Source organism: Ovis canadensis, chromosome 21 (genome assembly GCF_042477335.2).
Source record: "Ovis canadensis isolate MfBH-ARS-UI-01 breed Bighorn chromosome 21, ARS-UI_OviCan_v2, whole genome shotgun sequence".
Classification (NCBI taxonomy): domain Eukaryota; kingdom Metazoa; phylum Chordata; class Mammalia; order Artiodactyla; family Bovidae; genus Ovis; species Ovis canadensis.
The window spans coordinates 33,362,943-33,385,897 of record NC_091265.1 but is presented as its reverse complement, the minus strand read 5'-3'; the positions used below and the strand labels follow the sequence as shown (position 1 = coordinate 33,385,897).

Sequence of the window (22,955 nt, the reverse complement as noted above, 5' to 3'; positions counted from 1 at the left end):
CCTGTCAAATGAACAACTAAAACAAATTGATGCCTCAATTTCAGTCTACTTGCTTGTAGAATCAGAGCAGTAACGGTACCTGTTTTATAGGACTGCTGTGAGAATTAAATGAGATAATACATGCAGAAGACTTAGCTCAGCGCCCAGTTCAGAGGAGCACACAACCAGCATCAGTTGTGAAGAGTGGAACCTTCTGAAACGTGCTTCATTCAGTCATTGATAAATGAAAGTAAACTTTAAGATTATAGAAGCAGTGAGATCTAGCTTCATCCAAATACATACATTTTTGCTTTGCTAAAGTATAAAGTAAAAATAATATAGATCAAATATGACACAAATCAGTATATAAGATTTCATTCTACCAGCGGTGTCTATAAGTCTCAGGGAAAAATTTGTTCTGAGAAGTAAAAAGTGACTGGAATGGAAAATATTTCTAAAATATTTTTAATCCAAACTAAAATTCTTGTTTTGAAGTCAATGAGATCATACTGTGATTTCCAAATGTGTCTCCATAAAGAAATACATATTAAGTCCAGGCTGCCCCGCCTGGAGAAGGCAATGGCACCCCACTCTAGTATTCTTGCCTGGAAAATCCCATGGACAGAGGAGCCTGGTAGGCTGCAGTCCATGGGGTCGCTAAGAGTTGGGCACGACTGAGCGACTTCACTTTCGCTTTTCACTTTCATGCATTGGAGAAGGAAATGGCAACTCACTCCAGTATTCTTGCCTGGAGAATCCCAGAGACAGAGGAGCCTAGTGGGCTGTCATCTATGGGGTCGCACAGAGTTGGACACGACTGAAGCGACTTAGCAGCAGCAGCAGCAGCCCCACCAGACAGTTGTCTCTCTTTCCTCTCTGAATCACCAGACACCCTATCAATGCTGCAAATACAGTGGGGCTATATAAGTGTCTGAGTAATTCAATCGATCAGCTACAGGAAAGAACTTAATTATCAAATATCAACTAGTTAGATTTATGTATGTATATAAAATATTTTGGGCTTCCCTGGTGGCTCAGTTGGTAAAAATTCACCTGCAATGAGGGAGACCTGTGTTTGATTCCTGAGTTGGGAAGATTCCTCGGAGGAAGGCATGGCAACCTATTCCAGTAATCTTGCCTAGAGAATCCCCATGAACAGAGGAGTCTGGCTGGCTACAGTCCATGGGTTTGCAAAGAGTCAAACACAACTGAGCAACTAAACATACACATAAAATATTTTATACTTCTCTTTATATTATTTTATATTACACATGTATTTTATAGAAAAGTAAGGAATAACTTGACCAAAGAAGAGCAAAAGGAGGCTAAAGATGTTTTACTTTGAGGCTATATCACCTTCAATCCAGCAGAGAGATAAAGAAATTACTAAGTAACTAAATGATTTATGAAGGGTTCTCTCTCAATCACTGAAAAAAGCCAATGTATTTTGGGAGTAATAAAACACATAAATTGGAGAGTATGCTTACACTATTGAGAGACAAAATATACCTATTTGCAAGATAAAGACTGTGCCACTAGGCTGGTAAAACAGTATCTTTGATGAGCAGTATATTTCCATTTGAAGAAGAAAACCACTGGCTCTTCTAACCTTGACTTTCAGACTATGTTTTATGAATATATTAAAGAAAACAGAAACTTAACTGAAGAGTTAACATAATCCTCCGAAGTTTTAAAAAAATATATTATTCAATAGCACTGAAATATCAATAGTACTATTTAAGTGTTTATACTTCATAAGAGGAAAATATCCCTTGTTACAATACTGATTTAAGAGACTGCTCTTCATCAAGGTAATATTTCCACAGAATTCAACTTATCAAAGGGAGAAAATTAAAAGAAGCAGAAGATTACTTTGGGAGGAACATATTTTTTTCTTTTATCTTTAGAAAAGATTTATATTTCAATTAATCAAACTATTCAACAGTGTATATGCCTGGAGTATCACTCAGTGGAGTAGCAAATATTTAAGAATCATTTATAGAATACATAATTATAGAGCAAAGATTATAATGTTTAATTAATTCTAACATAACCATGTCTATTGTCTTTATGAACTTTCCCTCTGGTTTTATGTTGGGGCAGTGGAGAAGCAGGAGGTAAAAGGTGTGGTTCCATTCTCTATAATACTCTCATTGCCTGAGCCAAAGAATAATAAAGAATTGGGTGGTGAGCTAAAACTAAAAGGTCATTAAGGAATTTTACTGACTCCATGAGGCTCATATTCTGAATCCCTAAATCTGGAAGGGCGTTACTCAACAGCGTTACTATTAACATTTTTGGCCAGACAATTGTTTGTTGGGGGGGAAGAGGCTGTGCACTGTCGATGCTGAACAGCATCCTTAGCCTTTACCCACGAGATGCCAGTAGCAACCAGTCTTCCCTACTCCTCCGCCCATTCCCTGGTAGGGACAAAGAAAAATGTCCCTGGGGACCACTGCTCTAGAGAAATCAGGGAGAGACAGTAAAGGAGTATACGTAATTAGACACTGTGGGGTGTGGCCAGAACACCCCCTCAGGACCAAGATCTTTATCTGCTGGGAATATTAACTGCTGATGTTTCATACTTGGGTCCTTCTTCAGCAACTGTCCAGACCAAGAGTGCTGTCTTACCCACCCAAAGTGACAACTCGTCCCAGGCTATCTCGTGTCCAATGACTGGCTAACAGGGGGAGGCACTTGCTTTCCCATGGGACAACCATGAAGGGCAATTCTAGCTTCCAAGGTCCTCACAGAATTGGCAAAGGCCTCTGTAAACACATCACAGTTCAACTTTTCCTTCTGTTCAGTGGTGCTGTCTTCCTTTCCTTTCCAGATATTTCTCTAAAGAGCATTCCCCAGTACTATCTACACACAAATCTCTGCTTTAGGGTTTATTTAGTAGGAAATCCAACTTAGGATAATAAAATTGTGACTCCATTCTGTTAAGAGGAAAAGGTAGCATTTCTGTTTTAAGTGGAATTGGGTCATTTACTGGGTGAGTAAGAGTAGAAATGAATAGAAGAATTGATACAAATTTCTAAAATAGACATACTGTAATTAGAAAATCAAACTAAGATATTAACCAAAATGGTAATGGAGAGAGAATTCATATTAACAGTTAACAAATTCTGGGTACTTACTAAGTATCAGGAACTATCCTAAGTGCCTTATAATATTATCTGCCTAAGTAGGTATTATTATTCCCATTTTCTGGATGAAGAAATTGAGGCTCAGAGAAATTAAGTCCCACGTCTAAGGTCACACAGTAAGTGATGGAGCTAAGGAATCAAATCCTGGTCCATCCAACTCCAGAGCTATGTTCTCTCTATTGATTATGGCCACAGCAAAGTCTCCCATCCCTGTTTTTATCTCCTCCTAAATCATTCTTCATCATTCATCATTCTTCATCATGCTGCTAGACAGATATTTCTAAACTGTAACTCTAACCCTGGCCTTTCGTCATCGGGAACTCTCTCTCCTCTATCTTTTGTATTAAGTTCAAATCCCTCAGCATGGCATTTAAATACAAACTCTTTCTATCAAGATCTGACTCTTGATTATCTCTCCAGCTTTATTCCTGTTCCAGAGTTCTGGCAGCTCCTGTGGATGCTTTCTCATATTATAGCCATAGACATGTTTCTCTAACTATAAAGATGCTTTGTTTATTTGCTTAGCAAATACCAAAAGCTACTATTTACTAAGCCTGCTTTATGCCAGACCCCATACTTAGTGCTTTACACTATATACAGTCTTTCATCTGTGGTGGTTGTTCTACTTGGTGACGACTAACTTGTGTGTGACTCCTTGCGACCCCATGGACTATAGCCCGCCAGACTTCTCTTCCATGGGATTTTCCAGGCAAGAATACTGGAGTGGGTTGCCATTTCCTTCTCCAGAAGATCTTCCCGACCGAGGGATGGAACCCACATCTCCTTCACTGGCAGGCAGATTCTTTACTACTGAGCCACCACTGAAGCCCACTCTTTCATTTACTTCTCACAATAACCTAATAAAATAGCTACTATTTTTCTCATTTTACAGGGCGGAAGCTAAAGATCACTACGGTTAGGTAATATAGCAAAGTTAATGGCAGAGTCTGGATACGAACTGAAACTGGTATGACTCCTGTACTTTAAACTATTACACTAACAGTGTTTGGTAGATGTTCATTAAATTAAGTAGTTCTCTATCTTCTTCATTCTGTGAACACCTGTAAGGCACAAATGTCTGAGGTAAAAATGTATACAGAAGCATTTTAATGTCACAGATGTCTGGTATTCAGAAACTGTTTTAAAACTTGAGCACCTACCTGCATGAGATCTTGCAGGCTCTCCAGAAAAGAAATCTCTGCTTCTACCATATAGAACTCTGCCAGGTGCCTCCGGCTCTGAGAATTCTCTGCTCGGAATGTTGGACCAAAGGTAAACACTTGAGTAAAAGCTCTGCAATTCAAGATTAACAGTATAAAAATAGGATTTACATGATTAATTCTAAGTTTTAAAAATATTCAGTGAATGCTTAAGGAAAAAAAAGTTTTGTGCCTCTGTCTTGTCCACAAATCCACACATATTAGCTGCTATATTTCTTTAATGGGTGATAATAATAGTTTCATTAAAAATGTTACATTTATAGAAACCATTTTATCCCAGAGGAATTTGCAAATGTTTTACAAACCCTACAGCTTACTAAATATAGACTTATAACCACTTCTGGGTGCACTCCATTGCAGCTGCCTTAAACAGCAGACAAGTACATTTCACAGCAATTGAGAACAAAGTCAAAGACAAATACCACAGCCCAAGAAGCCACACAGAGAATCTAGATAGCAATAGTTAAAATCAGAATTTCATGTGGATAAGGTGAGTCAAGCATTTTCTAAATATGTGAAAAAGGAATATCAGATACTCATGGCAACTTGCCTTGTTAGGCTTACTCAAGTCCTTTACACCCACTCAAGAGTTTCATTCAGTGTTGAATGACCCCTGACATTTGAGGGGTGGGGTGGATTTTGAAGAACTGTCTATTTTAACTGTCGTTTTCAAGAAGGACTATAGTTCAACAACATAAATGGAAAAAAAATTAATTTTTTCATGTCCTGCAGAGAAATGGTCATGATACCTTCATTCTTTAATACTTACAGTGTCCTTCATATATGAGAAAGGTTAACAACTGGGACTAGATCAAGCATGTATGAACAAATGAGTATTTTATAAGGCTATGTAATCTCTGAATTATAAGGTTTGGTTAGAGCAAAACAAGAGATTTGGGGCTCCGTAGCTGTTATCCTCAACACTCTTCATTTGTCTGTCATCAGTCAGATAACATTAAGATCAGAAAATAGTACAGAAAACAAACGGGTTGTAGATATCAGGGTTTTTGTTTTGTTTTGTTCTTTACGTAAAGATACTCCAGGAAATTAAACAGTAAAACAACAATACTGCAAATTATGACATTTATTTTTTCTTTCAAAGGCCATTTCAGCTAAGGCCTAGTTGGTAAGAAGCTTAGGAATTTATGTTTTGCTTCCACAGCTACCTTCCTGAGACCACAATCATTTAACCTCTGAGAATCCTAGTTTTTCATGGAAAAACAAACAGTAAAAACTCAGGATTACTACAGTAACCTCTCCCAAGATTCAGATCCAGACTTGCCTACTAGAATGTTTCTGAAAACACTGACCCTACCTTGTCCAAAATGAAAACTCCTGTTCCCCAAAACAAATGAAAAATAAAATAGTGAACAATCCTGGTTTTCCTTTTACATTTTCCCCAGTTCTATTAATCTCAGTTAACCCACCTCAGCACCCAAACCAGATCCCCATCCCTCCCTCACTGCTCACACATTTCCTATCACAAAATTGCAACTGTTCACACCTAGGAAAACTCTTGCAAATCTAGAGACTACTCCTTCCCCCTCCCCAAGGTGAAGGTAAAGGTGAAGGTGAAGTCGTTCAGTCTTGTCTGACTCTCTGCGACCCTGTGGACTGTAACCTACTAGACTTCTCTGTCCGTGGGATTCTCCAGGCAAGAATACTGGAGTGGTTTGCCATTTCCTTCTCCAGGGGATCTTCCCAACCCAGGGGTCGAACCCAGGTCTCCTGCATTGGAGGCAGACGCTTTAACCTCTAAGACGCTTTAACCAGGGAATTTACTTGGCTGTGCCAGGTCTCAGCTGCAGCACATGGGATCTTCAATCGGATCTTTGTTGTGGCATGCAGGAGCTTTTAGTTGTAGCATGTGGGATCTAGTCCCCTGATAAGGGATCGAACCTGGGCTCCCCCCAGCATTGGCAGCATGGAGTCCTAGCCACTAGACCACCAGGGTAGTCCCTAGAGACTCTTCATTTCCACAGATGCTATCTTAGTGTCATCTCTTGTGTCTGGCTCCTGCCTTTCTTCCACCAGTCCCAAACGAAACTCCCAAGGTAAGTTTTCAAATTCAAATCTGACTATATATCAGCCCTAATTTAAAAACCTTCAATGGTTGCCCCCCGCTCAACAGTTAAAATTCAAACTCCTAACTTGGACTGGACCTTCCTTCCCAAAGCCTTTCCTCTAACATACTGAGGACACTCTCCTTACATGCCCTGCATGCCTTACGGCCTTTTCATTGCCTATCTTCTGTCTGTAGTGCCCAGCCCCTGTTCCTCCCTCTCCAATGGCAAATCTCCATCCATCCTTCAAGAATTGACTTTAGTATCACTTTTTCTTACCATGTGTCCCCAACTTTATTGTTTCCTCCTTTATATGACTAACATTTTGTTTATGTATTTATTATATAAAATGTATCACTTAGAAATATAATTATGCATTTTGTATCCTTTCCCCTCAAGAAACTGTGAAATTTTCTAGAGCAGGAATAATGTTTTATTCATTTTTGCATCTCCAGTGCCTATGATAAAACAGGTGCTCTAGTTGAATGAATGAGCAATGATGATGATGACAGGCTTCCTCAGCTGTGAACTGGAAAAGCACAACATCCTCACAAACAATAACATTACAAATAATGCACAGAAAAATACTCAGATGTATTTTACTGTGGCTGTCACACAATAACTAAAATGGATCAGAAAATTTAGGTCTGTCCCAACAATAAATTAAAAAATTACAGGTCCAATATATGACTATGCAATCTCTAGGAAGGCTGGCAACAGTATATCTAAATAAATAAAGTGACATTTTTTCTGGCACTGTATCATAAGAAATTGCATATACAGATGTGCACTACTGACAGAGGATATTCTACTGAGATTTTCTAGCGCATAAATAGAAACTCCACGGTACAGGAAAAATTTACTTTGAAGGCTCTAAGAAAGACTTCTAAGAGATGGACAGCTATCATTCTGAAATAGAAGGAAGGCCAATGGGAGTGCTGTTCAAAAGTGATACATTATATGTATCAAGGTACTAGACACAGAGAAAACAGTGATATCTAAAAGTACTACAGATTCAAGTCACAATGGCATGTGCTTCTCACATGGATAGGGAACTCTAAGATGAGCAGCGTCAGTGATTTTTAACAGTGGTTAATGATTTTCTCTTGCAATAAATATACAGGTGCTTCCAAGGTGGCTCAGTGGTAAAGAATCCACCTGCCAGTGCAGGAGACGTGGGTTCCATCCCTGGGTCGGGAAGATCCCCTGGAGAAGGAAATGGCAACCCACTCTAGTATTCTTGCCTGGAGAATCCCATGGACAGAAGAGACTCATGTGCTACATGACTCTTGCAAAACTGTCACACACAAGTTAGCAACAAAACAACATAAAATATAGGAGATCGGGGATTTTTATTTTGGTAAGGATCAGATTCTAATTGTGGTGCCCAAAAGTTAAGTATTTCTCTAATAGAGTAAGTAAAAATCAATGGTCATGGTGCTTCCTCTGCATTACCAGAAAGATAAAATGAGCTGGAATGCAGCTGAAAATTTCCCTAATTTTGCATCTAGTCTTTAAGCAGATAAATATTTAAATAATTCAGTAAAGATCACCCTATGCAAGCATCCAGTGTTTTTTTTTTTTAATTATTTTTTAACTGAAGGATAATTGTTTTACAGAATTTTGTTGTTTTCTGTCAAACGCATCCAGTGTTTTATAGTAAAGTAGCTGTAGCAGTAGGAGTGACACTGGTCACCGTTAGCAAGTGCTCCTTGTGGACCAACCGTTAGTTGTGAGAACCGCACAGTTAACTCCTTTATCATTAACTATATTTTCCAGGCAAAGAAACTGAAGTTCAGAGAAGTTAGGAAACTTCTCCCAAAGTCATTGAGTCACAGCCTAATTAGTGGTGGAGGCCAGATTCAAATCTAGATCTGACTCTTAATGATATAGCCTTAATTGTGATATTAAATTAATGATGCTCATCACCAAACATGGACAAACCCAGGAAACAGGAGAGAAAAGTTTGTAATATGTGCCTGCCCCTGATCCCCTTTCTTAAAGATAGCTAGGGTGAGTGGTTTGGTTTATTGTGAATAGCTTATTTATGTGTTAAAATCTTAGCTCTCTAAAATAGGTTGCTGTCATGCAAATAATGAGAAGATAAATTTTAATCAATATTTTGTAACTTTTAGCAGGTCATTCAGCCTTTCTAGTCTTCAAATTTTTACATGAGTGGGAGATAGGGGCAGTTTGGCATTATTCTCTAGTATCTTTTACAATAATTTTGTTTTTTGGTCCCTGTGAAATTGCTACGTTTTAAATTTATGCTGATTTCCTTTTTTTTCTCTACCTTCCACACACATGAAAGTGGTTTGCAGCAAGGCTTGGCCCAAGCAATAGTTAAAATAAGATCTGAGAACAAGGCCATTTCTAAAATAAGATGCAAAACCAGGTGAAAGGCCAGTACTGCTGTGAGAAGAAACTAGCAGAAAAAATACTCAGCACTAAGAAATCATTCTTGTGCCAAATTATGGAGAGAGGAAAACTATATAAGGAAAGTCCATGAGCTTGGAGTTGATATTTAAGATAACAAAAGTACATTCAATACACATCAACTAAGATAGCTACAAAAACAGCTTTTTAAAAATAAAAAGTAAAGTTACCAAAAATAGATTCTACAAAGGCCATTTTCTCCCTTGTGTGGAATTTTATGAAGCCCTAAATTGGCAAGTGGATTATTATGAAATAGTCACTGATTGCTTGGCCATTCATTCCTTCTGGCCCTAAAATTTAAGAGCTAATCTTTATATTTTGAAAGAAAAGAGGAATTACTGTTGTTTTTAGCTGAGGAAGAACTCATCATTTAGCATAAAAGGGATCAGCAACTTTCCCTAAGCCCACCCACTTCAAACCTTCTATCACTTCTCTACTTCATGCAGGAAATGTTCATTGAACTCAAGTGAACTCAAAGACAGCTTTAAACAGGCTTTTAAAACAATCTTTGTCAAGCGGTATTCCCATCATCCAGAAACACTCACCCTCACCTACTCTGCCGCTGCTTTGTACCCACTGGGTCGGCAATACTGTGACACACTTGTCATTCATTCACTGCTTCTACATGCCTAACAGAGTGGACACCAGGCACCTCCTTTTCAGCTCTCCCCTTTCCTCTATCTTGCAACAATACACTTGGTGAAAGGGTTTATAAAGAGATGGAGCTCTCCCCACTTCATTAACTCTTATCAGGACATCCTAGCGAGGAAGCACTCTAAAATCTAAACATGTCTTCTCTATCATTACTGCTAAACATTCCTGCAAAATTAATTTTATTATGTCCTGTTCTTATTGTTTAGTCACTAAGTTGTGTCTGACTCTTGTGACCCCATGGACTGTAGCCCACCAGGCTCCTCTGTCCATGGGATTTACTAAGCAAGAATACTAGAGTGGGTTGCTATTTCCTTCTCTAGGGGATCTTTTCAACCCAAGGATCAAACACCTATCTCCTGTATTGGTAGGCGGGTTCTCTACCACTGAACTACTAATATGTCCTAAGTATCTGATTTAGAACTGAATTTGAAGTCCAAGCAAATTTAATCTTAATTGTAGGATGAGAGTCAAAGTTTGATAGAGCCTGACAACAGTCTTGCTAAAGGGAGTGGAGAGTTGCCTCTGATGAGCATGTGAATTGGGGGAGGGATATTCAGCAAAGGGAATATAAATCACACAGGTCCTGAGGTAGGAGAGAGAGAGCCTGACATCTTTAAAGACAGAAGTAGGCCAGCAGCAAGACGAATAGTAAGAGATGAGGTCAAAGAGATAGGAAGGGATCAGGATCAGAACACAGAGGGTGGTCCCTGTAAGCCACTGTAACGAGAGTCTGGATTTTATTTACTACTCCTTGAAATATCTAACACTGTATTTTTCTGTTTTTCTGACCTCCATCTCTGCCTCCTACATTCTATACTAGCTGTTCAACAAACACTGCTGCTGCTGCTGCTAAGTCGCTTCAGTCGTATCTGACTCTGTGCGACCCCATAGACAGCAGCCCACCAGGCTCCCCCAACCCTGGGATTCTCCAGGCACGAACACTGGAGTGGGTTGCCATTTTCTTCTCCAATGCATGAAAGTGAAGTCGCTCATCATGTCTGAAGGAGTCTTTTGGGCCTATATCACCCCCTGTCCAGAAACCTTCCACCCCCTTCACCTGCCCAGAAGACTTATCACCCACTGCCCAACTACAAATGCCATCTCAACTAAAAAATACCCCAAACATCCCACCTGATTAACGTTTCCCTTATCGCTTCCACAAGCCTCCCTACAAATATGGAACCTCCCTGATCCCTCTCCACGCTCAGCCTGGTCGTCAGACTGACTGTCGCCCCTCCTTGCCTGAATAAAGGTAACCTACTTCTGTTAAGGTCGTCTTTCCTCTTTCTGCCTTGGCCCGAACTATACCTTACAGTGTCCGACTCTTCGCGACCCCATGGACCGTAGCCTACCAGGCTCCTCCATCCATGGGATTTCCCAGGCAAGAGTACTGCCATTGCTTTCTCCCCAACAAATGGTAGCACTCTTCAAACTTAGTCCGAGAACCTCTTCTTTTCCCCCTGTATACATTTTCCCTAAATGACCTCGCCTCAGTCATTTAATTAATTCTCAACTAATTACCTGTTGGCACACACAATTCACCAATTTGTATCTCCGGCCCAGACTTCTCTAAGTTCTAGAAGCACACATTCAGCTCTGCTCAATCTTTCACTTGTCTCAGATAGAACTCACGCCTCCCTGACCCCTCACACTGGCTTCAGTCTTCTTTCAAGTTTCTAGGTCTATCCTCCCAGTAGGTATACCACGTACTACTGTTCACAGAGTCTTTCAAATTTTTTTTAAAAATGACATATATGGATGTGACTATTTGCTTAATGTTCATCTTTTTCACTAGACTGTAAATTTCATGAGTGACCTTATCTATTTTTTGATTCATTACAATATAACCAGTTGTTAACCCAGTGCACAACACACAGCAGATAATCAAAACTTGTCAAATAACTCATTTTCTGTAAAATACGCTGATGCACATACTTTGAATCTTTGAAACAGCACTGGATGGGGGTGAGGATAGAGGAGCAAGAAGAGGAAGACAGTGAACAGAATATCAATTACTAAGCAAAAAATTCTGCTATTCCCTGAAATAATTTTTCATAGAAGGCACTAGGAGGTAAAAGAATCATTTTTTAAAAGACTCCTCACATGTTAGTTTTCGTTCGATAGGCAACAAGTACACTTTTGAAAAGTACTGGATCAGAAGAACTTCTCTAATTAGCAAAGATTTTACTTTTTGAGAAACTAAAATATAACCACACACAAAAAAATTTCCCTAGGTCTTACTCTATGTAAACGGAGAAGCACTTGATGTTCTGGCTTCTGCCAGAGTGGATACCGACAAGTTAAAAGAATTATTGTCATTTCATCATTCCTGCAATGATGGACTTTTCAGAGGATGGACTATATTTAGAAAATAGCATGTTTCTCCAGGATCAAATTTTGCTAATTTTTTTTTGGCCACTTTATTTAATTGGAAGGATAATTGCTTTATAGAATTGTGTTGTTTTCTGTCAAACATCAACAAGAATCAGCCATAGGTACACCCATGCCCTCTCCCTCCTGAACCTCCTTCCATTCCAGATTGTCACAGAGCCCTTGTGTGAGTTTCCTGAGTCATACAGCAAATTCCCACTGGCTATCTATTTAACACATGGTCATGTACGTTTCCATGTGACTCTCTCTATATATCTCACCCTCTTCCTCCTCCCTTCCCCCCAGGTCCAAAGGTCTGTTCTCTCCATTGCTGCCCTGCAAATAAATTCATCAGTACCATCTTTCTAGGTTCCATATACAGGTGTCAGTATACAAAATCTATATTTCTCAGCATTTCTGACTTACTTCACTTTGTATAATAGGCTCTAGGATTGTCGACCTCATTAGAAATGACTCAAATACGTTCCTTTTTATAGCTGAGCAATATTCTATAGTATATATGTAGTACAGCTTCTTTATCCATCATCTGTTGATGGACATCTAGGCTGCTTCCATGTTCTAGCTATTGTAAATAGAGCTGTAATTGACAGTGGGGTACATGAGTCTTTTTCAATTTTGGTTTCCTCAGGGTATATGCCTTGGGGTAGCATTGCTGGGTCATATGATGGTTTTATTCCTAGTCTTTAAAGGAATCTCCATATCATCTTTCATAATGGCTGTATCAATTTGCATTCCTGCCAGCAATCCAAGAGGATTCCCTTTTTCTCCACACTCCTGTAGACTTTTTGATAATGGTTATTCTGACTGGTGTGAGGTGGTCTCACATTGTAGTTTTCATTTGCATTTCTCTAATAATGAGTGATGTTGAGCATCTTTTCATGTGTTTATTAGCCATCTGTATGTCTTCTTTGGAGAAATGTTTGTTTAGGTCTTTGAGAAGATAAACAAAGTTGACAAACCATTAGCCAGACTCATCAAGAAAAAAAGGGAGAAAAATCAAATCAAAAAAATTAGAAATGAAAAAGGAGAGGTTACAACAGACAACACAGAAATACAGAGAATCTGAAGAGAATATTATGAGCAACTATATGCTAATAAAATGGACAACCTAAAGGAAATGTACAGATTCTTGGAAAAGTTTAACCTTCCAAGACTGAACCAGGAAGAAATAGAAATTATAAACACTGAAATCAAAACTGTGATCAAAAATCTCTCAAAAAACAAAAGCCCAGGACCAGATGGCTTCACAGGGGAATTCTATCAAACATTTAGAAATGAGCTAGTGCCTATTTTTCTGAAACTCGTTCACAAAAATTGCAGAGGAAGGAATACTGCCAAACTTATTCTACGAGGCCACCATCACCCTGATACCTAAACCAGGCAAAGACAACACACAAAAATGATACTGACACACGCCAGTATCACTGATGAACATAGATGCAAAAACCCTCAACAAAATTCTAGCAAACAGAATTCAACAACACATTAAAAAGCTCATACACCATAATCAAGTTGGGTTTATTCCAGGGATGCAAGGATTCTTCAATACACACAAATTAATCAGTGTGATATACCATATTAACAAATTGAAAGATAAAAATCATATGATCATCTCAATAGATGCAGGAAAAACCTTTGACAAAATTTAGCACCCATTTATGATAAAAATGCCTCAAAAAATGGGTAAAGAAGGAACCTACCTCAACAGACTAAAGACTATATACGATAAGCCCACAGCAAATATTACTCTCAACAGTGAAAAACTGAAACATTCCCTCCAAGATCAGGAACACGACAAGGATGTCCACTTGTACCACTGTTATTCATGATGGTTTTGGAAGTCCTAGCTACAGCAATTAGAGAAGAAAAAGAAATAAATGGAACCCAGATCGGAAAAGAAGTGAAACTCTCACTGTTTGCAAATGACATGATACTATACATAGAAAACCCAAAAGAAACTATCAGAAAATTACTAGAGCTAATCAGTGAATTTAGTAAAGTTGCAGGATACAAGGTCAATACACAGAAGTCACTTGCATTTCTATAAACCAACAATGAAAAATCAGAAAGAAAAATTAAGGAATCAATCCCACTTACCACTGCAACAAAAAGAATAAAATATCTAGGAATTAACCTCGTAAGTAGACAAAAGAACAGTTTATACAAAATTATAAGATACTGATCAAAGAAATCAAAGATGATATCAACAGATGGAGAGATATTCCATGTTCCTGGGTAGGAAGAATCAATATTGTGAAAATAACTATACTACCAAATGTAATCCACAGATTCAGCATGATCCCTATCAAATTACCAATGGCATTTTTCACAGAACTAGAACAAAAAATTTCACAATTCAAATGGAAACACAAAAGTCCCTGAATAGCCAAAGCACTCTTGAGAAAGAATGGAGCTGGAGAAATCAATCTTCCTAAGCTCAGGCTATACTACAAAGCTACAGTCATCAAGACAGTATGGTACTGGCTGATTGCTTTAATTGTGTATTTGTCCTCACATTCTCAACAAGATACCACAACCATCTTTTCAAAACAGGTACACATTTTGTTAAATGCATCTATTCGTTCCTAGATTATCCCTCCTGTAATCTCTCATGTTTAGTAGTCCTTGTACTGAGGATCATGAAAGAGAACATACCAGAACTTTAGGTACATGCACCACATAGTATTTACATGTTATTTAAGTCTATGAAGATTTCAAAGGTTACCTTTTCTGAAATCTTATACTATAGCAGAAGATGAGTCATTATGACACTAAATTATCAACAGTGTCCTGGGCTCAAGTCCTGTACTGGTGATCCTTACTTTTTAAAGGTCATCATAGTAATTAATCCAAAGCCTGTAATCCGAAGACCTAAACTGAAATTCTGGCTACTCCACTTATGAACTAGCCCAGTTAACTTTGAGACTGAATTTTTCTATGTGGAAATGAAGTTAAGTATACATTTGTCATGGGACTACTATAAAGATGAAATGAAACAAAATATGCATAAAGTTTAATGTAATGTAAACTTAATGTAGTATTAATTAATGTAATTAATATGGTAAGTGGTTCAACAAACAGGTAAGACTGTTTTTTGGTTTGTTTCTCTTTATGTCTCCTTTCTTTCCAAAGGTCTATTGTTCTCATTTCGTTGGTCTCAAAATCTCTTTATAACTTTCAATCAGTGCAAAAGAGATTTTGTTTATGTAGGCTATGTCTACCAATATTTACTATTAAAATTGAGAAAATTTTAAACATGGTTCATTTAAAAACAAACAATACACCCATCATGTCATAAAAACTTCTTTTTAATAAAACTTTATAAGAGGAGTGGCATTGTTTTATATTTTTGTAAATTTTCTTCATATCTGGCTTAATAGAAGACAGCTGGATTCTCATATCTGCTTATGCATTCAACCCACTGTGTTATCATACGATAACTGGAAAACTCACTGTATACTCACGAAAGAATAAAAATAAAAAGAACAAATACTGGCTTAGTATTACTATGAAAACAGTTTTCATTTCAAAGGACTTTCTGAAAGGGTCCTGGGCGGGGGGCAGACAAAACTTTGAGACCCATCACATTAGGCAGTGATTCTTAATAAGCAGTACTAATTCTGGGTTCTACCTGTGGAAACTTACATTCAGAAAATCTAGGGAGAGTTCTAGACATGAGTATATTTTAAAGTTCTACATGTAATTACTATGTGAACTCCTGATTAAGCACTACTACCCTAAAAAATGGTTAAGATCACTAACCAATATATTTTTTAAAAAGTTTGATAGCTATCATTCTTTAAGTGGATATAATATATGCTGGTGAGGATGGAGGGAACTCCTTGTACATGCTGGTGGGAATGTAAAATCATGTACTTACTGTGAAAAAGTCTGGTGATCCCTTAAAAAGTTAAAAATAGAATTATCATATGATTCAGCATTTCCACTCTGGAGTACGAACACCAAAGAAATGAAAATAAGTGACCCCCAAAACCCCTCCATGAGTGTTAGTCACTCAGTTGTGTCTGACTCTTCTTGACTCCATGGTCTTGTTAGGCTCCCCTGTCCATGGAATTCTCCAGGCAAGAATACTGGAGTGGGCTGTCATTCCCTTCTCCAGGGGATCTTCCCGACCCAGGTATCAAACCCAGGTCTCCTGCACTACGGGCAGATTCTTTACCATCTGAGCTACCAGGGAAGCCCTCTCTATGTGGATGTTCAAAGCAGCATTTTCACAATAGTCAAAAAATAGAAACAATTCAAATGTTCATCAAAGGATTAACAGATAAATGCTGCTGCTGCTGCTGCAGCTAAGTCACTTCAGTCGTGTCCGACTCTGTGCAACCCCATAGACGGTAGCCCACCAGGCTCCCCCATCCCTGGGATTCTCCAGGCAAGAACACTGGGGTGGGTTGCCATTTCTTTCTCCAATAACGGATAAATGAGATATGGTATATTTATATGATGGAATATTATTCAGCCATGAAGAGAAACAAAGTATTAATATATCCTATAATATGAAGGAACCTTGGAAACATGATGTTAAATGAAAGAAGGCCAATACAAAAGGCCACATATGGTATAATTCCCTTTCTATGAAATATCCAGACTAGGCAAATCCAGAGAAACAGAAAGCAGAAGAGTGGCTGCCAGGGCTGGGAGAAGAGGGAATGGTAAATGACTGCATCATCGGTATGTGGTTTCCTTTTGGGGTGATAAAAATGTTCTGGAATTATATAGTTGTGTTGGTTATATAGTATCACTAAAAGTAAATTTCAGGTTATACGTATTGAAGTCTATCACAACAGAATTTTTAAAAAGAAACTAATTGTCCAATAGGCACTTTACACATGTTTTATTTCATTCTTGCTTCTCTATGAGGCAAGTGATTTCATTTTATTTACAATGGAAGAAACTGAAGCTTAGACAAGGTAAGTAACAAGTGCAGAGCAGCACAGCAAAGGTAGTTTTAGCCAGAGCAATTTGGCTCCACGGCCCACTTTCTGCTGAGCTGCATGTGTGCATTCTTCAAAGCTAACAAAGTGCAGCACAGATGAGCAATGGTCCCACAACCCCACAAAATGCTGCCATGTGCTCCAAAAAGAAGCTTTGTACCTTTAATGTCACCATTATTTGAGTGGATTTTGCCCCTCTATACAAGGTCATTTCATTCCTGGTTGCTGTTTCCGATATACCTTTCTTCTTCCACTTGCTATCTCTGCGTTGGCCACTTCCTACCATGTGCAGCTCCTTTTGTCTATTAGGTATCACCTATAGCTCCTCCTTAGTGGAAAGGGGACAGTCATTTATAAGCTTTGATGGTCAATCAGGATACTTTTTCATTCCATTTTAGGTTACAGAAAAGGATAACACGTAACACTATAACACGATAACACTGTGGGTCCTAAAATGTTGAACTTGAGTTAAAACGAAGTTTTGTTAGAAATGCTTAAATGATCTAGAACAGTGGTTTTATTACTTTAGCATGCATTAGAATCATGGAGGGTTTGTTATCACACAGCTTGCTGGACCCCACACTCAGAATTTCTGCTTCAGTAGGTCTGAGGGTAGGCCTGAGACAACTTCCAGGTGATGTTGATGCCCCTGGTCCAAGGGTAACACTTGGAGAGCCAGTGTTCTAGAGTGGTTCTCAATCTTGGCTGCATAGAATAACCTATAGTACTTCAAAAAAACAATGTTGATGCCCCAAAAAAACAATTAAATCTGTTTATCTGGGAACTTGCACTAAAATCTGATGTATCTGTATTTTAAAACAAGCTCCTTAGACACTGTAACCACTTATCTAGACCTTCTACTTGTTAATTATGATTGAAGGTAAAAGGTACAAATAATACTCTTGTGGTTTCACAAAAAGGGTATGGTTTGTATAAAAGCTAGGGGACTACGGATGAAATAAAACATTTCTAATATTCTTGACAGATGCCAAATCAGAGCTTGGTATATGAACATAAAAGCACACAGGGAGTATGGCACACTAGGAATAGAGGCAAGACCCTTTCACAAGAGCACTTAGCCTATAGACATAATGCAGAAACATCGCTATTTCTCTGCATCCATTTTCCCCAAAATGGAACATGAGGAAAGAGGTCAATGGAGGACAGAGCTACTGGGTACTCTTCTGAATCTGTTTCAGTGCCCAGTTATACATATTCTGTTTATCCCACATCTACTACTCTACCAAGGGCTTCCCTGACGGTTCAGCACGTAAAGAAACCATCTGTAATGCAGGAGACACAGGACGTGCGGGCTTGATTCCTGGGTTGAGAAGATCTCCTGGAGGGGCAAATGGCAACCCACTTCAGTATACTTGCTTGGGAAATCCCATGGACAGAGCCTGGCCAGCTATAGTCCATGGGGTCACAAAGAGTCGGACATGACTGAGCATGAGCACAATGCTGCCCTGCCATACCGGGCCTCTTTCCCCCTCTTCTGATAAAATAACTCTCTGAAAGGCATTGATGACTTTAGAATTATTCAATAAACCATGCTGGCACCTTCTGTTAACATTCCATCTATATAAAAATGCATAACTCTCAGAATCAGGCTTTTCTAGGCTCTTTACTCAAAATGAGTAAATTTAAGCCATTTTATTCATCATCTTCTGAAGAAGAGAATGAGTGAATTGTTCTCCAGTGGTCGTGGCTCCCTGAGAAAGAATATCCAAAACAGATACACAATGAACAGGACACAGCCTTCATCTTCTGATTTGGCTTCACTGATATATATGTCTGTAAAAGCCACATTGAAACAGTGAGTGCTGCATAGAAACTAAAAAGAAATATTCTTAATGGTGTATTAATAGATCATGGAGTGATCTACACAAAAGGTAAAGAGACTTTGGATTGAACTATCTGAGCAGTTGTTTTCAAATTCCCAATTCATACTTAACTCTTTAACAGCTCTCTATAAAATCCATTATCAAATCAAACACATATTCTGGCTACAGGTGAGCATGCATGAAAGTTTTTAGACACTTCTATGTATGTTGTTCCTTTTGTTTAGTTGCTAAGTCATGTCTGACTCTCTTGTGAGCCCATGGATTGTCACCCACTCTTCTGTCCATGGGATTTTCCAGGCAAGAATACCGGAGTGGGTTGCCATTTCTGTCTCCAGGGAACGTTTCTGATCCAGGGATGACACCCACACTTCCTGCATTGACAGAAGGGTTCTTTATCACTGAGCCATCTGGGAAGCCCACTTTCTTGTAAAGTAGTCCCACTATCTGCCTAGAGTTCAAATGTTTTCACTGAATCTCACACTACACTGTCTGAAGAAGAATCAGAAGGAAAGTACAGAATAGTCACCCAGTTGAAGACACTAAGAAAAGTCACTTAATGATGTTCCAGGAAAAAAAAAAAAAACAAACTTTAGGTTTTTATCTTTACTTCCCAATCTCCATAATCCATTGGTACTAAATCAGCTCCTTAAGGGTGAACAAAGGATGGCTCAGGTTTTGTACATTCTCCAAACTGAACGTTTATGTGGCACTTCAGTTTACTATCCTATGAACCTGTCTCAAGTGCAAAACATAGATTTTATTTTTTCAGTGAAGGGATGTACTATCGGAGATCAAGTGGGGGCTGACATCAGGAGAAATAAAAATAATATGAACATCAACCAGTACATGTTATTAAGCTTGTTACCAATTTCTACTGCAAGAAAGAAGCAAAATGCATGGCTGAGTTTCTTTATAAGCAATTTCACCTAGAGCAGCAAAGATGAATTTTCCCTTTATTTTGTAGAAAAGGAAGTAAATTTAATTTGGTAAAGTAAAATACAAAGAAATGTTTCAGTGGTTTTCATGCACATAGTTTATAGGTAAATTTTTAAAATTTTAATTTTTCTTAAAATATACTAAATTCCTGAATTCATACAAAGAAGAATTCATACCAACACCAAGGGAATGAAATGAAAATGAAATTCTGCTTTCATATAACAAGGGTACTTTAAAATATCTAAACAGATCCAACATAATATTACCCCAACTTTGTTAATGCATTTTCTCTTGAGTGACATTTTTCCCCTCAACTAGAATAGATTGATGAAATACATTAAAATTACAGGTGCAATTCAAGCCCACATATCATATCAGCCAAGAAGAAAAAGATACTGCAGCCTAGAGTCTAGCTATGTGTCCTTTATCTTACAGTCGTCATTATCCACCATGAAGTCATATTCATTTATTTCTTCAGTAAATATGTATTAGGCTACTGACCAATATGGGCTTCCCTGGGGGCTCAGTGGTAAAGAACCTGCCTGCCAATGCAGGAGACGCAGGTTCGAACCCTGGGTTGGGAAGATCCCCTAGAGAAGGAAATGGCAACCCACTCCAGTATTCTTGCCTGGGAAATCCCAAGGATAGAGGAGCTTGATGGGTTACACTCCACAGAATTACAAAAGAATCAGAGAATGAGTGACTAAACAACAACTAATCACTATGGAAAACATAGACATAAATTGGACATGGCCTTTACCTTCAAGGAACTTACAGACTATTAACAGTAGGGACATCACAGACCTAAATCTTCAAGCTACAATTATAAAATTCCTAAGGAAAGAAACACAGAAGAAAACCTTTCGCATTTTTTGGAATAAAATACAAAATTCATGAATCACATAAGAAAAAAAACTGATAAAGTATACACCAACAAAATGAAAAAACTTTGATCTTCAAAAGACAGCTAAAAAGATGGAAACAGACAACAGACTGGGAGAAAGTAATTACAATGCATAAATCTGATACAGGGCTAATATCCAGAACATATAAAGAATTCTTACAACTTCACAAACAGACGGAAAGATATACTGTGTCTTTGGATTGGAAGAATCAATACTGTTCAAATGGCCGTACTACCCAAGGCAATCTAGGATTCAATGCAGTCCCTATAAAATTACATGGCATTTTTCATAGAACTAGAACAAATAATTTAGAATGTGTATGGAAACAAAAAAGACCCTCACTAGCCAAAACAATTCTGAGAAAGAACAGAAGGAATCATGAAGAACTGAAGGAATCATGCTCCCTGGCTTCAGAATATAATACAGAACTGCAGTCATCGAAACAGTACGGTACTGGCATAAAAACAGGTACACAGCTCAACAGAGCAGGAGAGAAAGCCCAGAAATAAACCCACACGCTTATGGTCAATTAATCTACAACAATGGATACAAGAATACACAATGGAGATGAGACAAGCTCTTCAATAAGTGGTGCTGAGAAAATTGGATAGCTACATACATACAAAAGAGTGAATTTAGAACTTCCCTAACAGCATATACAAAAATAAACCCAAAATAGATTAAAGATCTAAATATAAGACCAGATACTATAAAACTCCTAGAGGAAAACTCTTAGAACACTCTTTGACTGAAGTTACAGCAATAATTTTTTGGATCTGACACCTAGAATAATTGAAATAAGAGTAAAACTGAACAAATGAGGCCTAGTCAACTTGTAAGCTTTTGCACTGTGAAGGACAGCTAACAGAACAAAAAGACAACCTATGGAATGGGAGGAAATATTTGAAAATAATGAGACTGACAAGGGATTAACTTCCAAAATATATAAATAGCTCAATATAAAAAAATAAAAACGCAATCAAAAAATGGGCAGAAGACCTGAATAATATTTCTTCAGACATACAAACAGCCAACAGGCACTTGGAAAGATGTTCAGTGTCACTAATTATCAGAGAAATGCAAATCAAGACTACAATAAGGAACCACCTCACACCAGTCAGAATGGCCATCCCCAAAAAATCTACAAACAATAAATGCTAGAGAGAGTGTGGAGGAAAGGGAATCCTTCTACACTGTTGGTGGGAACGTAAATCTGTGTAGCCACAATGACAAAAAGTCTTGAGGTTCCCTAACACACTAACCACTGAGTCACTATGTGAGCCAGCAATGCCAGATCTGGCGTATATCTGGAAAAGACGGTAATCTGAAAAGATACATGTACCCCAATGTTTACAGCAGCATTATTTACAATAGCCAAGACATGGACGTGACTTAAACATCCACTGACAGATGAATGGGTAAGGAAGACGTGACACACACACACACACACACACACACACACACACAGTGAAAAACACTACTCAGCCACAAAAAGAATGAAACGATGCCACTGGGAGCAACACGGACAGACCTAGAGGTTAAAAATACCACAGGAAGCTATCTATACATGAACTCTGAAAAAAATGAGAGAAGTGAACTATTCACAAAACAGACATAGAAAACAAGTTTATGGTTACCAATGCGGAAAGCAGGGTGATGGGGAGGGACAAATTAAGAGTTTGAGATTAACATATACATTCTACTATATACGAAATAAATAAGCAACTACTGTATAGCACAGGGAACTATATTCAGTATCTTGGCTTTTGAACTGTGGTGTTGGAGAAGACTCTTTAGAGTCCCTTGGACTGCAAGGAGATCCAACCAGTCCATTCTCAAGGAGATCAGCCCTGGGATTTCTTTGGAAGGATTGATAAAGCTGAAACTCCAGTACTTTGGCCACCTCATGAGAAGAGTTGACTCATTGGAAAATACTGATGCTGGGAGGGACTGGGGGCAGGAGGAGAAGGGGACGACAGAGGATGAGATGGCTGGATGGCATCACTGACTCGATGGACGTGAGTCTGAGTGAACTCCAGGAGATGGTGATGGACAGGGAGGCCTGGCGTGCTGCGATTCATGGGGTCGCAAAGAGTCGGACACGACTGAGCGATTGAACTGAACTGAACTGAACTGAATTGAATAACCTATAATGGAAAAGAATCTGAAAAAGAATATATATATTCAGTTATATATATATAACTGAATCACATTGTTGAACCATTGAAACTAATACAACATTGTAAATCAACTATACTTCTATCAAGAAAAAGAAAAAGAACTCATAACTCAATAAGAAGAAGACAAACAGCCTAATAAAATGGGCAAATGAATTCAAAAGACAATTCCTGTAAGATTTATAAATGACCAGTAAGCACAGACACACACCAAATTTAACACTATTATCACAGACATGCAAATTA

At 38.3% G+C, this 22,955-nt stretch overlaps 1 protein-coding gene across 3 annotated transcripts in view; it reads right to left on the bottom strand.

Annotated features, from left to right (window-relative positions):
- Positions 1-22,955, bottom strand: part of NARS2 (asparaginyl-tRNA synthetase 2, mitochondrial) — a 131,361-nt gene that overhangs the window by 24,334 nt on the left and 84,072 nt on the right. For all 3 annotated transcript variants that reach the window (XM_069564958.1, XM_069564961.1, XM_069564959.1), the window contains one exon: positions 4,289-4,421. In XM_069564958.1, the coding sequence (XP_069421059.1) occupies positions 4,289-4,421 (133 nt within the window). The remainder of the gene's footprint in view (positions 1-4,288; positions 4,422-22,955) is intronic.